This window comes from Bemisia tabaci, chromosome 9, assembly GCF_918797505.1.
Source record: "Bemisia tabaci chromosome 9, PGI_BMITA_v3".
NCBI lineage: Eukaryota > Metazoa > Arthropoda > Insecta > Hemiptera > Aleyrodidae > Bemisia > Bemisia tabaci.
The window spans coordinates 24,878,655-24,893,102 of NC_092801.1; the positions used below are offsets into that span (position 1 = coordinate 24,878,655).

Below are 14,448 nucleotides of genomic sequence, written 5' to 3' on the forward strand. Positions count from 1 at the left end.
CGGCTCATGGCGGCAAAATTAGGGGGCGGCAAATTTTGCAATTTTTTTAAATGCAGGTACAAAAAAATCGGATTCCGAAAAAAATTACGAACATGAAAAGGTGACATAATTTTTCATTTCCTGAGAGTACATTAATTTCTAATTTTGTCGTATTTCGGTGACACAATAGACTGCACACCTTTAATTACTTGAGTTAAGAGAGAAACCAAACACGTAATTTGGCTTGGAGCGGCGCGGCGCAGAGAGAAATGATGACGAGGACTTGAGATGAAAAGGAGATAAAGCCCCCGGCGCGGCGCGGCGGTCGGCATGTAACACATGTTAGCGCCTACAAGACTGCATGAATACTTCACGCATTGCGTCTAACACAGTACGGTCAACAGCGTCGGCGCGACGCGGCGTGAAACGCACAGCGCCTACAAGACTACATGAATACTTCACGCATTGCGCCAAACACAGCGTAATCAGCGCGGTCCGGCGGCGGAAGTTAAAATTATTAAACCACATTTATGTTTGTTCTTTCTTAATTCTTTAGTTCATTGCTTACAAATGAAAGGCCTCGTCCACACAGAGATAGGTTTACGGAACTGAACTTTTGCGCGAAGTTACGAGAACAGACGAACAGTTACGAGTTACGAGTTTTGCTAGTAGTGCTGACAGGGCTTACGCAAAAAATGTGTCCAACACGAGTGAACGCGTCTTATGCACCCTTCTTCCTCCAGCACGTTCACTTGATGGTTTTCATTGATGTTTCAAAATGAATAAGAAGAGGGTGGCAAAATATAGGCGGCCCATGGGCGGCAAGTAGGTAAATCCAGACATGCCGATTATACTTATATGAATGGCCATTTTGGGCAGGCCGCCCATCTTCAGGTGACCAAACTGGTATGGAAAAGTTAAAAATTCGGTGTGAAGGTAGCCGCGTCGGCGCGGTTATTCTGGGTGGTGGCAGCCACCCCGGCCCAATCCTCAAAAACTCCCCCTAAAAAATGACGACAAAAAAAAAACAAGCAGTGAGCTCCAACACAATGTGTTGATAAGGCGCGTCATTAACTCGCACATATCAACCCCTTTAGGTTTCATTTACAGAGATTTCAAAAAAGGCAAGCAGCACAACAAGAGAATTCACAATCCAACACTGCAAGGTCAACGACGCACCTTGACGAGACCGTGTATTGTGAATCTAGAAAGCTATTCGAACAAATTTAAGTTTTTTGATCTGCCTCAAGCAAAATCTTATCAGATTCTTGAAGTGCTACGGAAAAATTTAAGCGAAGAAAGGAAAAATTCTGTCGAACTCCTAGAAGATAAAGTCGATTTAAAGGTATTTTGGGGCTAAAATACCCAAATCACCGGTATTATAAATCCCGTTATATTATTGAAAAGAGATTTACTCGATATAAATGCAATTGTATTAAATATGTCTTGATTTTTTTATTTTAAACGTCTTTTCATGCAAAGAAGCTTAACCATGTCCATGCTTTATTCATTCATGAATTGAAAGTAAGCAATCCACATCCCGAAAATCTACCGATTTGCCGTAAAAAATCGCAGAAACTTGATATACCAGGTCGATGTACCCACTCTTTGAATTTACCAATCAATTTAGTGAGTGCACGTATGTGAAAGTCAAAATGCTATAGTCATTTTGGGTGCATTCATTTTTCATGAAACAATTGTAAGTAATTTCAATCACGAAAAACCATAAATTTTCCGTATAAAATCGAAAAAATCAAAATATGTCGACTCCCTGACGTGAAAATTAAATTCTACGTATGAAAATACTTATGTATCGATATGCTGAACAGAATGCTCGCCTCTCCTCGTAATTTACAAACCTACTACTATTTACTTACCTACTTACTACGTAATTATATATTTTTCTTATTAAAAACTAAGAAAAATATATAATTACGTAGTAATTATAAATAAATACCAAAACAATTATCAATAGATGTCAAAGACTGACTGAAAACTTTTATTAACCTCTTGTGTGAAAATATACATTTTATCAGCTGACACTGACAATGTTGTCAGATGAACAGCACTATCAGAGCACGGGTACCAACTTTTGCAAAGTATAACCGAGGTTACAGATCTGTCAAAGCAACGTTTTGAACAAAACGGAGGAGTTAAATTCTCATTCCGAGAGTGCCGACCTGCTCAACCATCCTCGAATCAGTTCGCTTGATTCTACTTATATATGCATATTTTAAATCAGCGCGTCGCATTCTTAGGCTTTTTTTAAAAAAACCAAGTAACGTAGACTCTTGGTATTCACTGCACATAAACTAGAGACCCCCAGAATGAGAAACAACTTTAAATCATAATTATTGACGGATAAATAAACTTTTTACACGCTTTGGAAAATCTGAGAAGTTCGCGGTAGTCACTTTTCGGTAAGGAACTAAGGGACTCGGTTATTGTATCGAGCAGGGTTCGAAACGATCGCAAAGGCGGTATACTACGTATACGCGCCAAAAAAAAAAAAAAAAAAAAAAAAAAAAAAAAAAAAAAAAAAAAAAAAAACGGGTGGCTGCTGCCTAATTAGTTTTACACGAAACAACGCGACCGGGCTTTTCTGCACGGTTTGCGGTCCATTAAGCTCTCCTACTATTAAGTCGAAGAGTAAACCCCAAAAACCCTATAATATTTGGGTAGAGTATGCTCAGCTCTACTCGTAACGCCCTCGTTTTTTAATTTTACTTAAATATTAAAAAAGTTATTTAACTTTAACGACAAATTTTGGACCCCAAAACATGACGATGACGGATTGACCAATCGCTGAGCTGATGAGCAGATTCGGGGCAGATTCGAGACCCGCGAAAACGCCCGGCCGCGGGAGAGACCATCGTGTTTAGTTCACTGACTTTACAGCATAACCGTAGAAAAAAACCCCATAAAAGTATAGATATTTTGAATCAGCGTTACATAAACTAAAACTGATTTTTTGGAAATTTCGTATTGTTGAGGTGTAATCGAGAACAATTAATAATTAAGTCGTTTATTGCTGTTCTGAAAGTCGGATCTGTTGGCATAGCTGTGGAGGTAAGGGTAGCATAAAACCCATCAAACTGGGTATGATTAGAATCTGTAAACTCCAAGGATTAAACCTTTGAAAAGTTTGCGAACTTATATGGGCGTCGAAAGGAGAATTTATTGAAAGAAGGAGCGGGTCCTTCAATTTTTCAAAACAGTTAGAATTTGAAAACAACTTGTTGAACCGCGCGATGGATGGTGAGCGCCGACTCCAGAAGTTAAATTTCAGGTTATGCTTATGTCATTATACGGTTTTAAATATTTAAATAATAAAAATAAGATAGATTAATCGATGTATGTTTCTATCTATTTTATCCTAGCCGAAGATAACTGGATCCATTTCTATATGATCCTTTTATGATTCCCGCACCCTTGATAAATTTAGTTGCCACAGTAAGTGCTCGGATCAACCTGCCATTTCTTCCCAGCGGCCCTGATCTAGTGATCTTTTCTTCTAGCTAAATTTCAGGTTATGCTACTGTTTTATTATGGCTTTAAATATCTAAATAATAAGAAAAAGGTAGATTAATTGATGCGTGTTTCCATTTTATCGTTGCCGAAGATAACTGGATCCATTTCTATAAAACCCTTTTATGATTCCCGCACCCTTGATAAATTTAGTTGTCACAGTAAGTACTCGGATCAACCTGCCATTTCTTCCCAGCGGCCCTGATCTAGTGATCTTTTCAAGTAATCAAGTAATTGTTCATGAATGATTGATGATATCCCACTATAGTGAGTCCTAGATACTATTTCTCGTTAATCAGATTCAGCAACTTTCCACCAGAAAATCATCCTTTCCCTCAATACGATGATGTGTGTCGGGGATCTCAATCGGTGGGAATGAATCTGCGTTTCCACTTTCTACTAAAATTTTGCTAGCAGCCAGGCAGCCTACCTCCTCCGGAGTTGATGTGTGTTTTCTCAGTGTATCATGCAACTGGTGCCTAAAGCCTGCATGTTTTCATAGACTTCAAGACTTGTGATGCTTTATATTGGAAAACTGGTTAACGCATTCACCCATTAGTCTTGGTTATGTGTCTACTTAAAGAAGCTACGCTTCACTGAAATGAAACCACTTCAATGAAATCAACTCAATGTCACAAAATCAAAGATACTTGACTTCAAGCATTAGCTTTAATTTGATTTTTATCAAGTCTCTTTGATTCTGGGTCAGAAGTTGATTGAATCATCAAAGCCTGTGATCGGATAAAATTCTTCAAATCAAGGTCTTTCATATTGACCTGTGCAGAAGGTATGTATCTATACTACTACTTCATTGGTTTGATAAAATTGAGATGCTAACTAATGCAGGATATACTTGATGATAACCTCTCTATACATTCGCTAAAATTTGCAATACCTGGAGATGCAAATTCCGTCACTGCTTACCGCATATAAGAGATAATGCAGAGCGGCTGTTCAATATAAAACATCAGTGCCTCTTGACCTCTAGATTATCTGAGTCCTCGCCTGACAAATTTACCCAATATGAGAGTGCGACAGAAAATTAGCTGTTCCATTTAGCACGGAGATTGGATACAGGAATTAATTATCTGGCACACCCTGCAAGTGCATTAAAACTCATTAGATGTGGACTTTTGATGACCGGAGCTGGCAGGTTATTGAAAACAATCAATCGAGACTCAAACAGCCAAAACTTTTAGTCCGGGCGACCAAAATTTTTGGCTGCTACAGCCTCAACATCCACTGACTATCTCCTTTGATGAAGCGTAAACTGCTCACATTTCTCAAGATAAGGAATGCCTGCGCTTGAAAGGCATCTCTCATAAAACAGAAAGCATTGATACCTCCTTACTTTGCCTACCAGTCTTGATGAGGCAGTGTCCTGCATCCTCCATGTCATTACTGCTGATTAAATTGTAGGTCAGAGAGGCTGGCTATTCGTAGTATGGATGATGGAACACATTATTGACTTACCTGCAGTGAGCTGCAGAATTTAGTTTGCATTTTATCATCAGCTTGATAGAATTAAAAGAAAGGTGTCCACGTAGGATATAAAATTCAGCCCTATGTAAAGGAGATGTCTCTACTGTAAAACCCTGTAAATTCATGTTTACAGCATAGGTACAGTACAAAAGAGACGGACAATGTAGAATAGTCATAAATCACAAGTGGCTCCTAAGTTGTTGTTCATCTGACTCCTTGCCTAAAAAATTTCTTCAGAATATCCATTGCTTTACTTCATCATTGAAAGAATAAACAAGAATTCTCCGTTTTACCCTGATAGCGCATTTAAACTCAATCTGTACCAAGTACGGAATCTGCATGACCAGTAGTAGCGGATGCAGGCTCATGAAAATGAAATTGTATCAAACTGTTTCATTACAGTTCAAAAGAGTTATGCTATTGCGATTGAAATTTCAGTTGTGGCAACTGTAATTTTTGCTCGCGAAAGGATCAACTTTTGCTGTTAATCTTTTCTGATGAAGAGTGAACTGGTCACATTTCTCAAGATACATAATGCCATAGCTTTAGAGAAAGCTCTCATAAAACCAAAAATTAGTAAGTTCTAGAATTTTACTAATTCTATCTTTATGAGACGGTGTCAAGCGTTTGCAATGTTATTACTGATGATCAAATTACAGCTCGAAGAAATTGCAATTTGAATGGTCAAAGGGCCTGGCAGGCATAACTGGGTATAAGCAGCGTAAATGATAGTGCTCCTGCACTGAGCTGCAGAATTTAGTTCGCATTCTATCATTAGCTCCATTAATCAAAAAAAAGTGTCAGATATAATGTAAGACGTACAAATTAGCCCTAAGCATAGGTGACGTCCCTACTGTAAATCGTGGTTTTGTGCCTACCGTACACAGGAGATGGAACATTACATAAAAGTCCTATTTTAAATGCGGCTCCCAAGTTGTCGATCATCAGGGTCCTTGCCCGATACATTCACCCGCTTTGAAGGTGTGACAAAAATAGACTGGTTGACTTTATCATTGAAAGTAAACCCATTAGTAATTAAAATGGCACTCTCCCTTTCACCCTGTTGCGCGTTTAAAATCAATCGGTCGATGTGGACTCTAGTTGACCGGAATGGGCAAATGGAGAATCATAATGATGAAAGTTATCAAAGGGTTTCATTGCAGCAGGCCGATTATTGAAAGTTTGAAGCAGTCTGATAAGAGATCGAAATGCGATATATTGCACGGTTAAAATAGGGCTGTCTTACCTTGTCGTACTGACATAGTTTCAAAAATCAGCATGCAGTTGAGAAAATTTATGTCATCACAACTAAAGTTTATTGTTTACCATCTCCTTATGAACGGAAAGATTTATCGTAAGTACCAAGATAAATTCATATGTTGTCTAGATAGGAATGCATATAGTAGACAAAGTAAGTAGCATCTTTTCGTTTCAGGGACATCGATCCCTCAGTAATCAGAGAAGCATAAAGGAAAACCAGAGACAAATTGGAAAACTCACAACCAAAAAGGTACCTAGAGAGAGATGCATGATTCATGATTCATGCAAAAATTTGGAAGCACTTTTCCTCAGGGCAGCATAAAATTGAAAACGTGTCGTGCGTACAATAAGAAAACCATTCAAGAATTTATATTGTTAATAATTCCAGAAATAATATGACAAAGAAAGAGAAAGGAGCCTGGAGAAATTGCGATGATATTCTGCTCAAATCCGATCCAAAATTTCCGAACAAAACAATAACATAACCTCTGTAGTTTCTATCGTGAGTAGCCAATGAGAATTAAGCACTACGTCAAGTGACCCAACTTGGTCACGATTTTAATATTGACCTACGGTTTTTTTTTCTGTGACGCACAGGGTGTGCCAAAAATATGGATCCTTCTTATTGATGTCTCGATTACTGATTAACTTCCTTCAAAGAAGGTGGGCCGCTCTCGAGTGGTGGAAGGGGGGGGGGTGTCCGGGGGGTCGTTACCTCTCTACTTCGCGCCCGGGAACAACTTTTAAATTTAAAATGGGAACTCTCTTTGCCTGATACTGCGTAGAAGTCATACCAAAAATACATGATATCCTTCCAAAAAAACAAAAATATGATTTTTGTACAAAATTTCGGCCCAATCCAAAAAATGTCACTAATTACCAGAACAAAAACAAAATATGATGGCAGTACCGTTTGGATTCATCATTTAAAAGGAAATGATATCAAAACGGCCCAATTTCCTCTTTCATGATACACTATACACCCCAACGTTTTTCACAAAAAATTAAAAAAGCAAAAAAATTAAACACCTATAAGGTATGATGACCTGAATACGTTTTTATCCATCGCTTTAAAGGAGTATGATATCAAATCGGCCCAACTTCTCTGAAATATGCCCATCTCTGATCAGTAATTTTTTCGAGACCTTCCGACTCATCGCTGAGGAGACACTGAGGAGACTTGACCCTTAGTGTATGTCCTTGTTTAGATGTCAAAGAGGTTTATATGAGACATGTAATGAATTTTTTTTCTTTAAAGAGGTAAAAAAAAATCGTCATAAAATTGAAAAAAATTCGAAGAAAAAAAAGGAATGGGTCGGCCGGCACGTACAAAAAAAGGGGGGAAAATAGATACATTTGTATGCCCCGACATTTTGGCATGGGTGACCGACCCGGTCTTGCCACATCCATGAAGTTGTTAAGAAAGAAGCATTGTAAGTAGGAGGCACATAATATTCGCAATAATACGCTTAGGTTCAGAAGTTTGTAAGGCCTTCTATCAGGAACCAACAAAGAATATGGCATTGCTTGAAAGTTGTTAAGTTGTTCACTCATGTGTGAATATCTTTCAGTCGATCTTTCAATGACGATTTCGAGAAGGACTGATCCTCCTTTTGACGATGATACTTGTTCATTTATATGTGCAAGAGAGACGATAATCACCCTATTATCTACCACTTGTATGTACGGCCGGCCCGCCCATTCCTTTTTTTTCTTCGAATTTTTTTTCAATTGTATGACGATTTTTTGTTTTTTATCTCTTTCAAGAAAAAAAAAAATCATTACAATTCTCATATGGACCTCTTTGACATCTAAACAAGGACATACACTAAGGGTCAAGTCTCCTCAGTGTCTCCTCAGCGATGAGTCTGAAGGTCTCGAAAAAATTACTGATCAGAGATGGGCATATTTCAGAGAAGTTGGGCCGATTTGATATCATACTCCTTTAAAGCGATGGATATAAATGTGTTCAGGTCATCATACCTTATAGTTGTTTAATTTTTTTGTTTTTTTTTTATTTTTTGTGAAAAACGTTGGGGTGGTTTGGAGCCCTTTCACCCAAACCTTTAGGTGTTTAATTTTTTTTTTTTTTTTTTGGGGTGAAAAACGTTGGGGTGTATAGTATATCATGAAAGAGGAAATTGGGCCGTTTTGATATCATTTCCTTTTAAATGATGAATCCAAACGGTACTGCCATCATATTTTTTGGGTGCCTGTTTTGTTTTTTGTTTTTTGTTTTGTTCTGGTAATTAGTGACATTTTTTGGATTGGGCCGAAATTTTGTACAAAAATCATATTTTTGTTTTTTTGGAATTATCACGACTCTTGTTCCCTCGATCAGCTAATCTCACTTCAGATTGTATCACACTTTCACAACATTTCCGGAATTTAAAAAGTTCCGGGGAAAAATTCAGTAAACTCTCAAAAGTTCCGAAAAGCCGGCCACGTTGGCAGCGTGTCTGACTCTAGATCAATAGGTCCCAGGTTCAAATCCCGGTAGTGGTGTCAAATCTTCATGGAACTGACGGGTAGATTTGCTGGAACAAGTCCCACGCGGCTTTAATCCTTGAAAATGTGAAAAACTTGGAGCATGAATGTGGACTAACCATGTGCAGTAGCTGTTTGTCTAGCGACTAAGGCCAAAGTTAACCCAACCTGAAGAGGGTTCAAAGCTCTTGATTAAAAAAAAAAATCTTCCGGAATTCGTAACTACAGTGAAAAAAAATTTTCGGCGTTTTTACCAAGGTCCGTTGGTACCTTTACCATCTCACTTTTTTAACCAATTATTGGTTTTTTTACCTAGACAGACTGGTAAGCTTACCTAAAAACCCGTATTTTTACTGTTTTTTTTCAGGTAAGAATACCACTTTTATTGCTAATCAATTCCCGGTAACTTTGTAATTTTATCTCGGTAATTCTACCACAGTCGATAAAAAATATTGGCGTTTTTACCAAGATCCAGTAAAATTGCCGAGAAAGTTCATAATTTTACCGAGATTTCTCGGTAAAATTGCCAATTCCATAAATGGTAATTTTACCGAGGAAAAAACTGGGATCAAATAGAACCCTGAATTCTTGGTAATTTTACCCTTTTCTTAGTAAATGCACCGATATTTTTTTTCCAGTGTGATTAAAAAAAAAAAATCTTCCGGAATTCGGAACTAAATATAGTTCCGGGAAATGGGAGCATTGCATTCCTCAGGCACCAGTGACTTCAAGAATCCTTCCTGAAATGCTGAAGAAAGGGCTCTTACTTGAAGCTCTTGTGTAAGATGTACACCCGCCGGAACTGGGGTCCAGTCCAAAGCAGCTGCCACGGCTTTATCGCCTTTGATCCTATCGTAACCCCCAATTGTCATGTAACCTGGTATGTCGGAATTGCAGTCCTGGGTTTCGGCTACGTACGGGTAGTCTTCAGCTCTCGAGACTCCAAAAGTCTTCACGTGTAGTAGAGCTTTCTCTATGTCGCCACTTTCGCATCCCTTGGCCTCTGGAACGCAGTCTACCAGATCTGCCAAAATATTGACTTGCATCGATAAGCTTATTCAGCAGATTTTAATACTGTACATAGAAAATGGATTACATTTTGCAATAAGGAACCACTATTTCTGGCCCATTTTAGAAACAACATACTCGCCATTCGTTCCCTGTGCAGATATGTGGTTTTATGGGAGAGCCAGAGATAGTGGTTCCTCATTGCAAAATGTAATCCAAATAACGAATGAAATAAAAGCAAAAGCACGGGGTACAGGCTGTAAATAAAAACAATTTGGACGGGGCATTTCGGGATTAACATATCCTTTTTCAACCGCCGAAAAAACAAAACAAAAAATTAAAAATCTGTAAACCAGCCAGTAACGCTGTCAGGCGGCGGCTCATCTATGTGTGATTTTTAATTTTTTGTTTTGTTTTTTCGGCGGTTGAAAAGGGTATGATAATACCGAAACGTCCTGTCCAAATTGTTTTTATTTACAGCCTGTACCCCGTGCTTTCGCTTTTATTTCATTTACATAATTTGGGCTTATTAAATTGTTACATTGAAAATAAAGAATATGCACTGAAAAAAAAATCTCGGTGTATTTACTAAGAAAAGGGTAAAATTACCAAGAACTCCCGGTTCTATTTGATCCCAGTTTTTTCCTCGGTAAAATTACCATTTATGGAATTGGTAATTTTACCGAGAAATCTCGGTAAAATTGTTGAACTTTCTCGGTAATTTTATTGGACCTTGGTAAAAACGCCAATATTTTTTATCGACTGTGGTAGAATTACCGAGATAAAATGCCAAAGTTACCGGGAAGTGATTAACAATAAAAGTGGTATTCTTACCTGAAAAAAAAAACAGTAAAAATACCGGTTTTTAGGTAAGCTTACCAGTCTGTCTTGGTAAAATTACCAATAATTGGTAAAAAAGTGAGATGGTAAAGGTACCAACGGACCGTGGTAAAAACGCCGAGAATTTTTTTTCAGTGTACTACCAGCGAAAAAAGCTAAATGGAATTCGGATGCAGCCGCCTGACCGCTTCGCGGTTCAAACCCCGAAGCGCTTCGTGATTCAGGCGTTAGGCGTTACTCTCTCCTCTCATGATTGTATATGAAGGTAAGCTTGGTGAAGTCCTATCTCATTCCATGTAATATAAGTCAACTTTAGGTACACTTTTCTAAAGAAATATTTGTCCCAGAAAGTTTCCATTTTGTAAAATTTTTTGTTTAGTTACTCATTTGGTATGGTAATGTCCAGAGAATGGCAGGAGACAGGTTGCCGAAGAAGGTCCTTGATTGGGTTCCTCCTGGGAGAGGACGCAGAGGGCGCCCAATGAAAGGTTGGAGGGAAGGGATTGAAGCGGAAATGTTAAGGTGCTCAATCCCCCAAGATTTGTGGTCTGAAAGAGAGCAGTGGAGGTTAGGAGTCGTAGAGCGCGAGGGAGTGCTGTGAAGCGACTTATATGTATGTGTAAGTTTGAATTTTGGATGCAGATGTGTCATAAATAAAACTTTTGAGGTAACCTTTTGGAATTTTTGGATTTTTTTGCTTTCAAAAAAAAAAAACCTTTGAAATTTTGCAGTTTCTTTTGTTCATTTAAATTTAACAAATGCCCTGATTATAAATCAACATTTAAAACATGTTGGTCTTTAGAGCTTGAACAATCCGAAATTTTTACTCAAGAATGAACCCTCCATAGGTTAGATATTTTTGGGAAAAGTGTACCTAAAGTTGAAAAAAACGCACAAATTTTCAGGAAAGCACTTCAAAGTATACAAGTAGTTATGGAAGCAGGTGTATCTAGTGATAAACCATTCTACTCGTCAATGTATTCTTACCAACGAGCTAATATGCGTTTATTATAGTAAGATATCGAAATGCGATTTATTGCATGGTTAAGACAGGGCCTGGTTACGTCTTGTCACATTGACTTGGATTCAAGTATCGAGTCGCTTTCTAGAATCGATCACTCGTTACGGTTAGGTCTAATGCATCTTTGTTCCTATTCCTTCATTAAAATTAATCTTGCAGTTTAATTCATGCACTTAAACTGCTAGGAGACTTTAACGAAAAAGTAAGAAAAAATGATACGAATTAAATAAAATGGAATAAACCTCTAGATCGAGACATGCTACAATCAGGCCGGACAGGGTTGGCATTTATACATCATCATCCAGCCAAAGTATCACAAGTGCCATGCGACGTTTAAAATTTTCCGCCGTCTTTTTATTTTTTTACAGAGAAATAGTGGGTTGAATCTGTTTGAAAATTTCACCGAATTTTATCCGCAGCACGAAGAAAATCAGCAAAATTGTCGGACCAGCTTCGTGGAACAATTTCTCTGTAAAAAATAAAATGGCGGTGGAAATGTTTAAACGTCGCATGGCGCTTGTGATACTTTGGCCGGATAAGGTGGTGACATCTCCTACACCCATATTCAACAATCAGGTTGCAGAAAAAATGATGGACCCCGTAGTTTTTTCCAAACCTTGACGAAAATCCAGCCTTTTTCAGGTCACACAAATGTTAACCAGGAAAAAAGGCTATAATACTTTAAAAACAGGAAAAGTTTAAAATGCGCTAGGATCTCAGATTAAACTTCAAAGCCTCCCCTCAATTGTTTTATCTGCCGTATGCACATCAGCAGCAAGGCAAGAATGTAGTAAATAGGGCAGGAATTAAAACTTCACTTTACTCGTTACTCTCGGTTCATTACTTTGCAGTTTATTGCATGCACTCAAATTGCCAAGAGACTTTAACGAAAGAGAAAGAAAAAATGATACGAATAGAATAAAATGGAATAGACTACTAGGCATGCTGCAAACAAAGCATTGGTCAGAGCTAGAAGTTATATCTCTCTCACACACATTTTCAACGATCAGGTTGTAGAAAAAATGAGTAACCCGGTCATTTTCCCCAAACCTTGACGTAAATCAAGCTTTTTTCAAGTCGCGCAAAATTTAATCAGGAAAAAAGGCTAAAATTTTAAAAACAGAAAAAGTTTGAAATACATTAAGATCTTAAATTAAAACTCAGGGCTTCCTCTCACTTGTTTAATACACCGTAAGCATCAGTGTCGAGGTGGGAATGATCGATTATCGATATTTTACCATTTGAAATCGGGGTATAAAGAATCGATTATTAAGGTTTTCGTTGCAAAGTCTCTGTTTATCGATCCTTTTTCAAAGGTTTAAATGGTGCATCAATCGATATATCGCAAAGCACGCCAATTAAGCCACTATGGTATACATTCCGACGAGTTCGCTGCCCGTCCTCTTCAGCAAAGGAACACACAACCTCTAAAGGGAAGCTCTGAGTTTTTAAAGTAAATTTTGATTGTGATAAATTTAAGCAATCTTAAAAAAGAGTGTGATTCCAACCGTCGCAAACTGTATTCCACGAGTAATGTATGTACTAGGTGCCATGCTCGATTATTTAAAGCCTTTAATAACGCCGAGCAAGCTAGAAGAATACAACTATTTTAACACGAGCTATCGAATTTCGCCTACTCGTTCAGTTGAAGGCGAAGTAAGTTTCGTGGCGTACTCGAAAGTGCGTCTCGGCACTGTGCGTCGCACAATGGATCGAGTCAATTTAACGAGGTCGAACATGAAATTTTTGACTGAAACTGCAAATATTGACGTTTATTTCGTCACATTTTGAATTTTAAGGGGTGCTCCTCGAAGAAAATTTCACGAGGAAACCAATGGAGCCACTTTTGGAACCTCAACATTTTGTTTAGATGGAGCTCTGAGCTTTTAAAAATTTCAAATTTTGTCCAACCTCTCCTACTGTTTGTCTCGATCCACAGTGCGTCGCAAGGTCCATGCTATCATCCGAAGCAAGAGCGTCATAGCTCCACTCTACATTTTTGCGAGAGGACTACATTTTGCAACAAGGAACTATAATGTTACTGAATCTACCGTAAAATCACGCATCCCCATGGTGTAATTAGTAGCATAATACGTTGTTCATAAAATGTGCCAGAAATATTGGTTTATAATGGAGATGTTGCATGTGTGAGGAATTTGCGATTTGACTATTGATTCTTATGTAAAAGTTCGCGAGAAACACGATGGTGCCACTGGTTTTCTCTGAAATCAACTCTAAGCTCAAAAAAAGCTCTCAAGTTGAGGCCAAAATGGAGGGATATCCCACGCTATCCTGAGAGTCCACGTCTATATCAAGACAAACTCTCCACGCAAAGATAGGGAGCAAATACATTAGCAGTGTTGCCGTGTTTTCAATTTTAGAGTCCCCAAATAAAGTGGCAGCCCTGTCAATGTTTTTGCTCCGTATCTTTGCATTGAGAGTTTTTCTTGATGTAGAGGTGGGCTCTCAGGATAGCGTGAGATATTCCCTCCATTTTGGCCTCGACTTGAGAGCTTTTTTTGAGCTTGGGAGTAGATTTCAGAGAAAACCAGAGGCACCATCGTGTTTCTCGCAAACTTTTACGTGAGAATCAACAGTCAAATCGCAAATTCCTCACACATGCAACATCTCCATTGAAAAATGCATTACACTTGGATCCAATTTAGCACAAGGAACCGGCGCGATCGGTGTGTTTTCAAAATGGTGCAACTTCTTCTTTCCTTTTAAAATCACTTATGTTTATTATTAATATTTGCACAGTGTCATTTTCCTTGAAAATTAATAATTTTTTGACAGGAGGTAAAACATATTTGCTATTCTTGGAACTTTTTCCCAGAAAATTT

At 38.1% G+C, this 14,448-nt stretch overlaps 1 protein-coding gene across 2 annotated transcripts in view; it reads right to left on the bottom strand.

The window, feature by feature from the left end:
* LOC109040384 (uncharacterized) overlaps nt 1–14,448 on the bottom strand; it is a 29,703-nt gene that overhangs the window by 4,244 nt on the left and 11,011 nt on the right. For both annotated transcript variants that reach the window (XM_072304136.1, XM_072304137.1), the window contains exon 6: nt 9,504–9,760. In XM_072304136.1, coding sequence (XP_072160237.1) covers nt 9,504–9,760 — 257 coding nt within the window. The remainder of the gene's footprint in view (nt 1–9,503; nt 9,761–14,448) is intronic.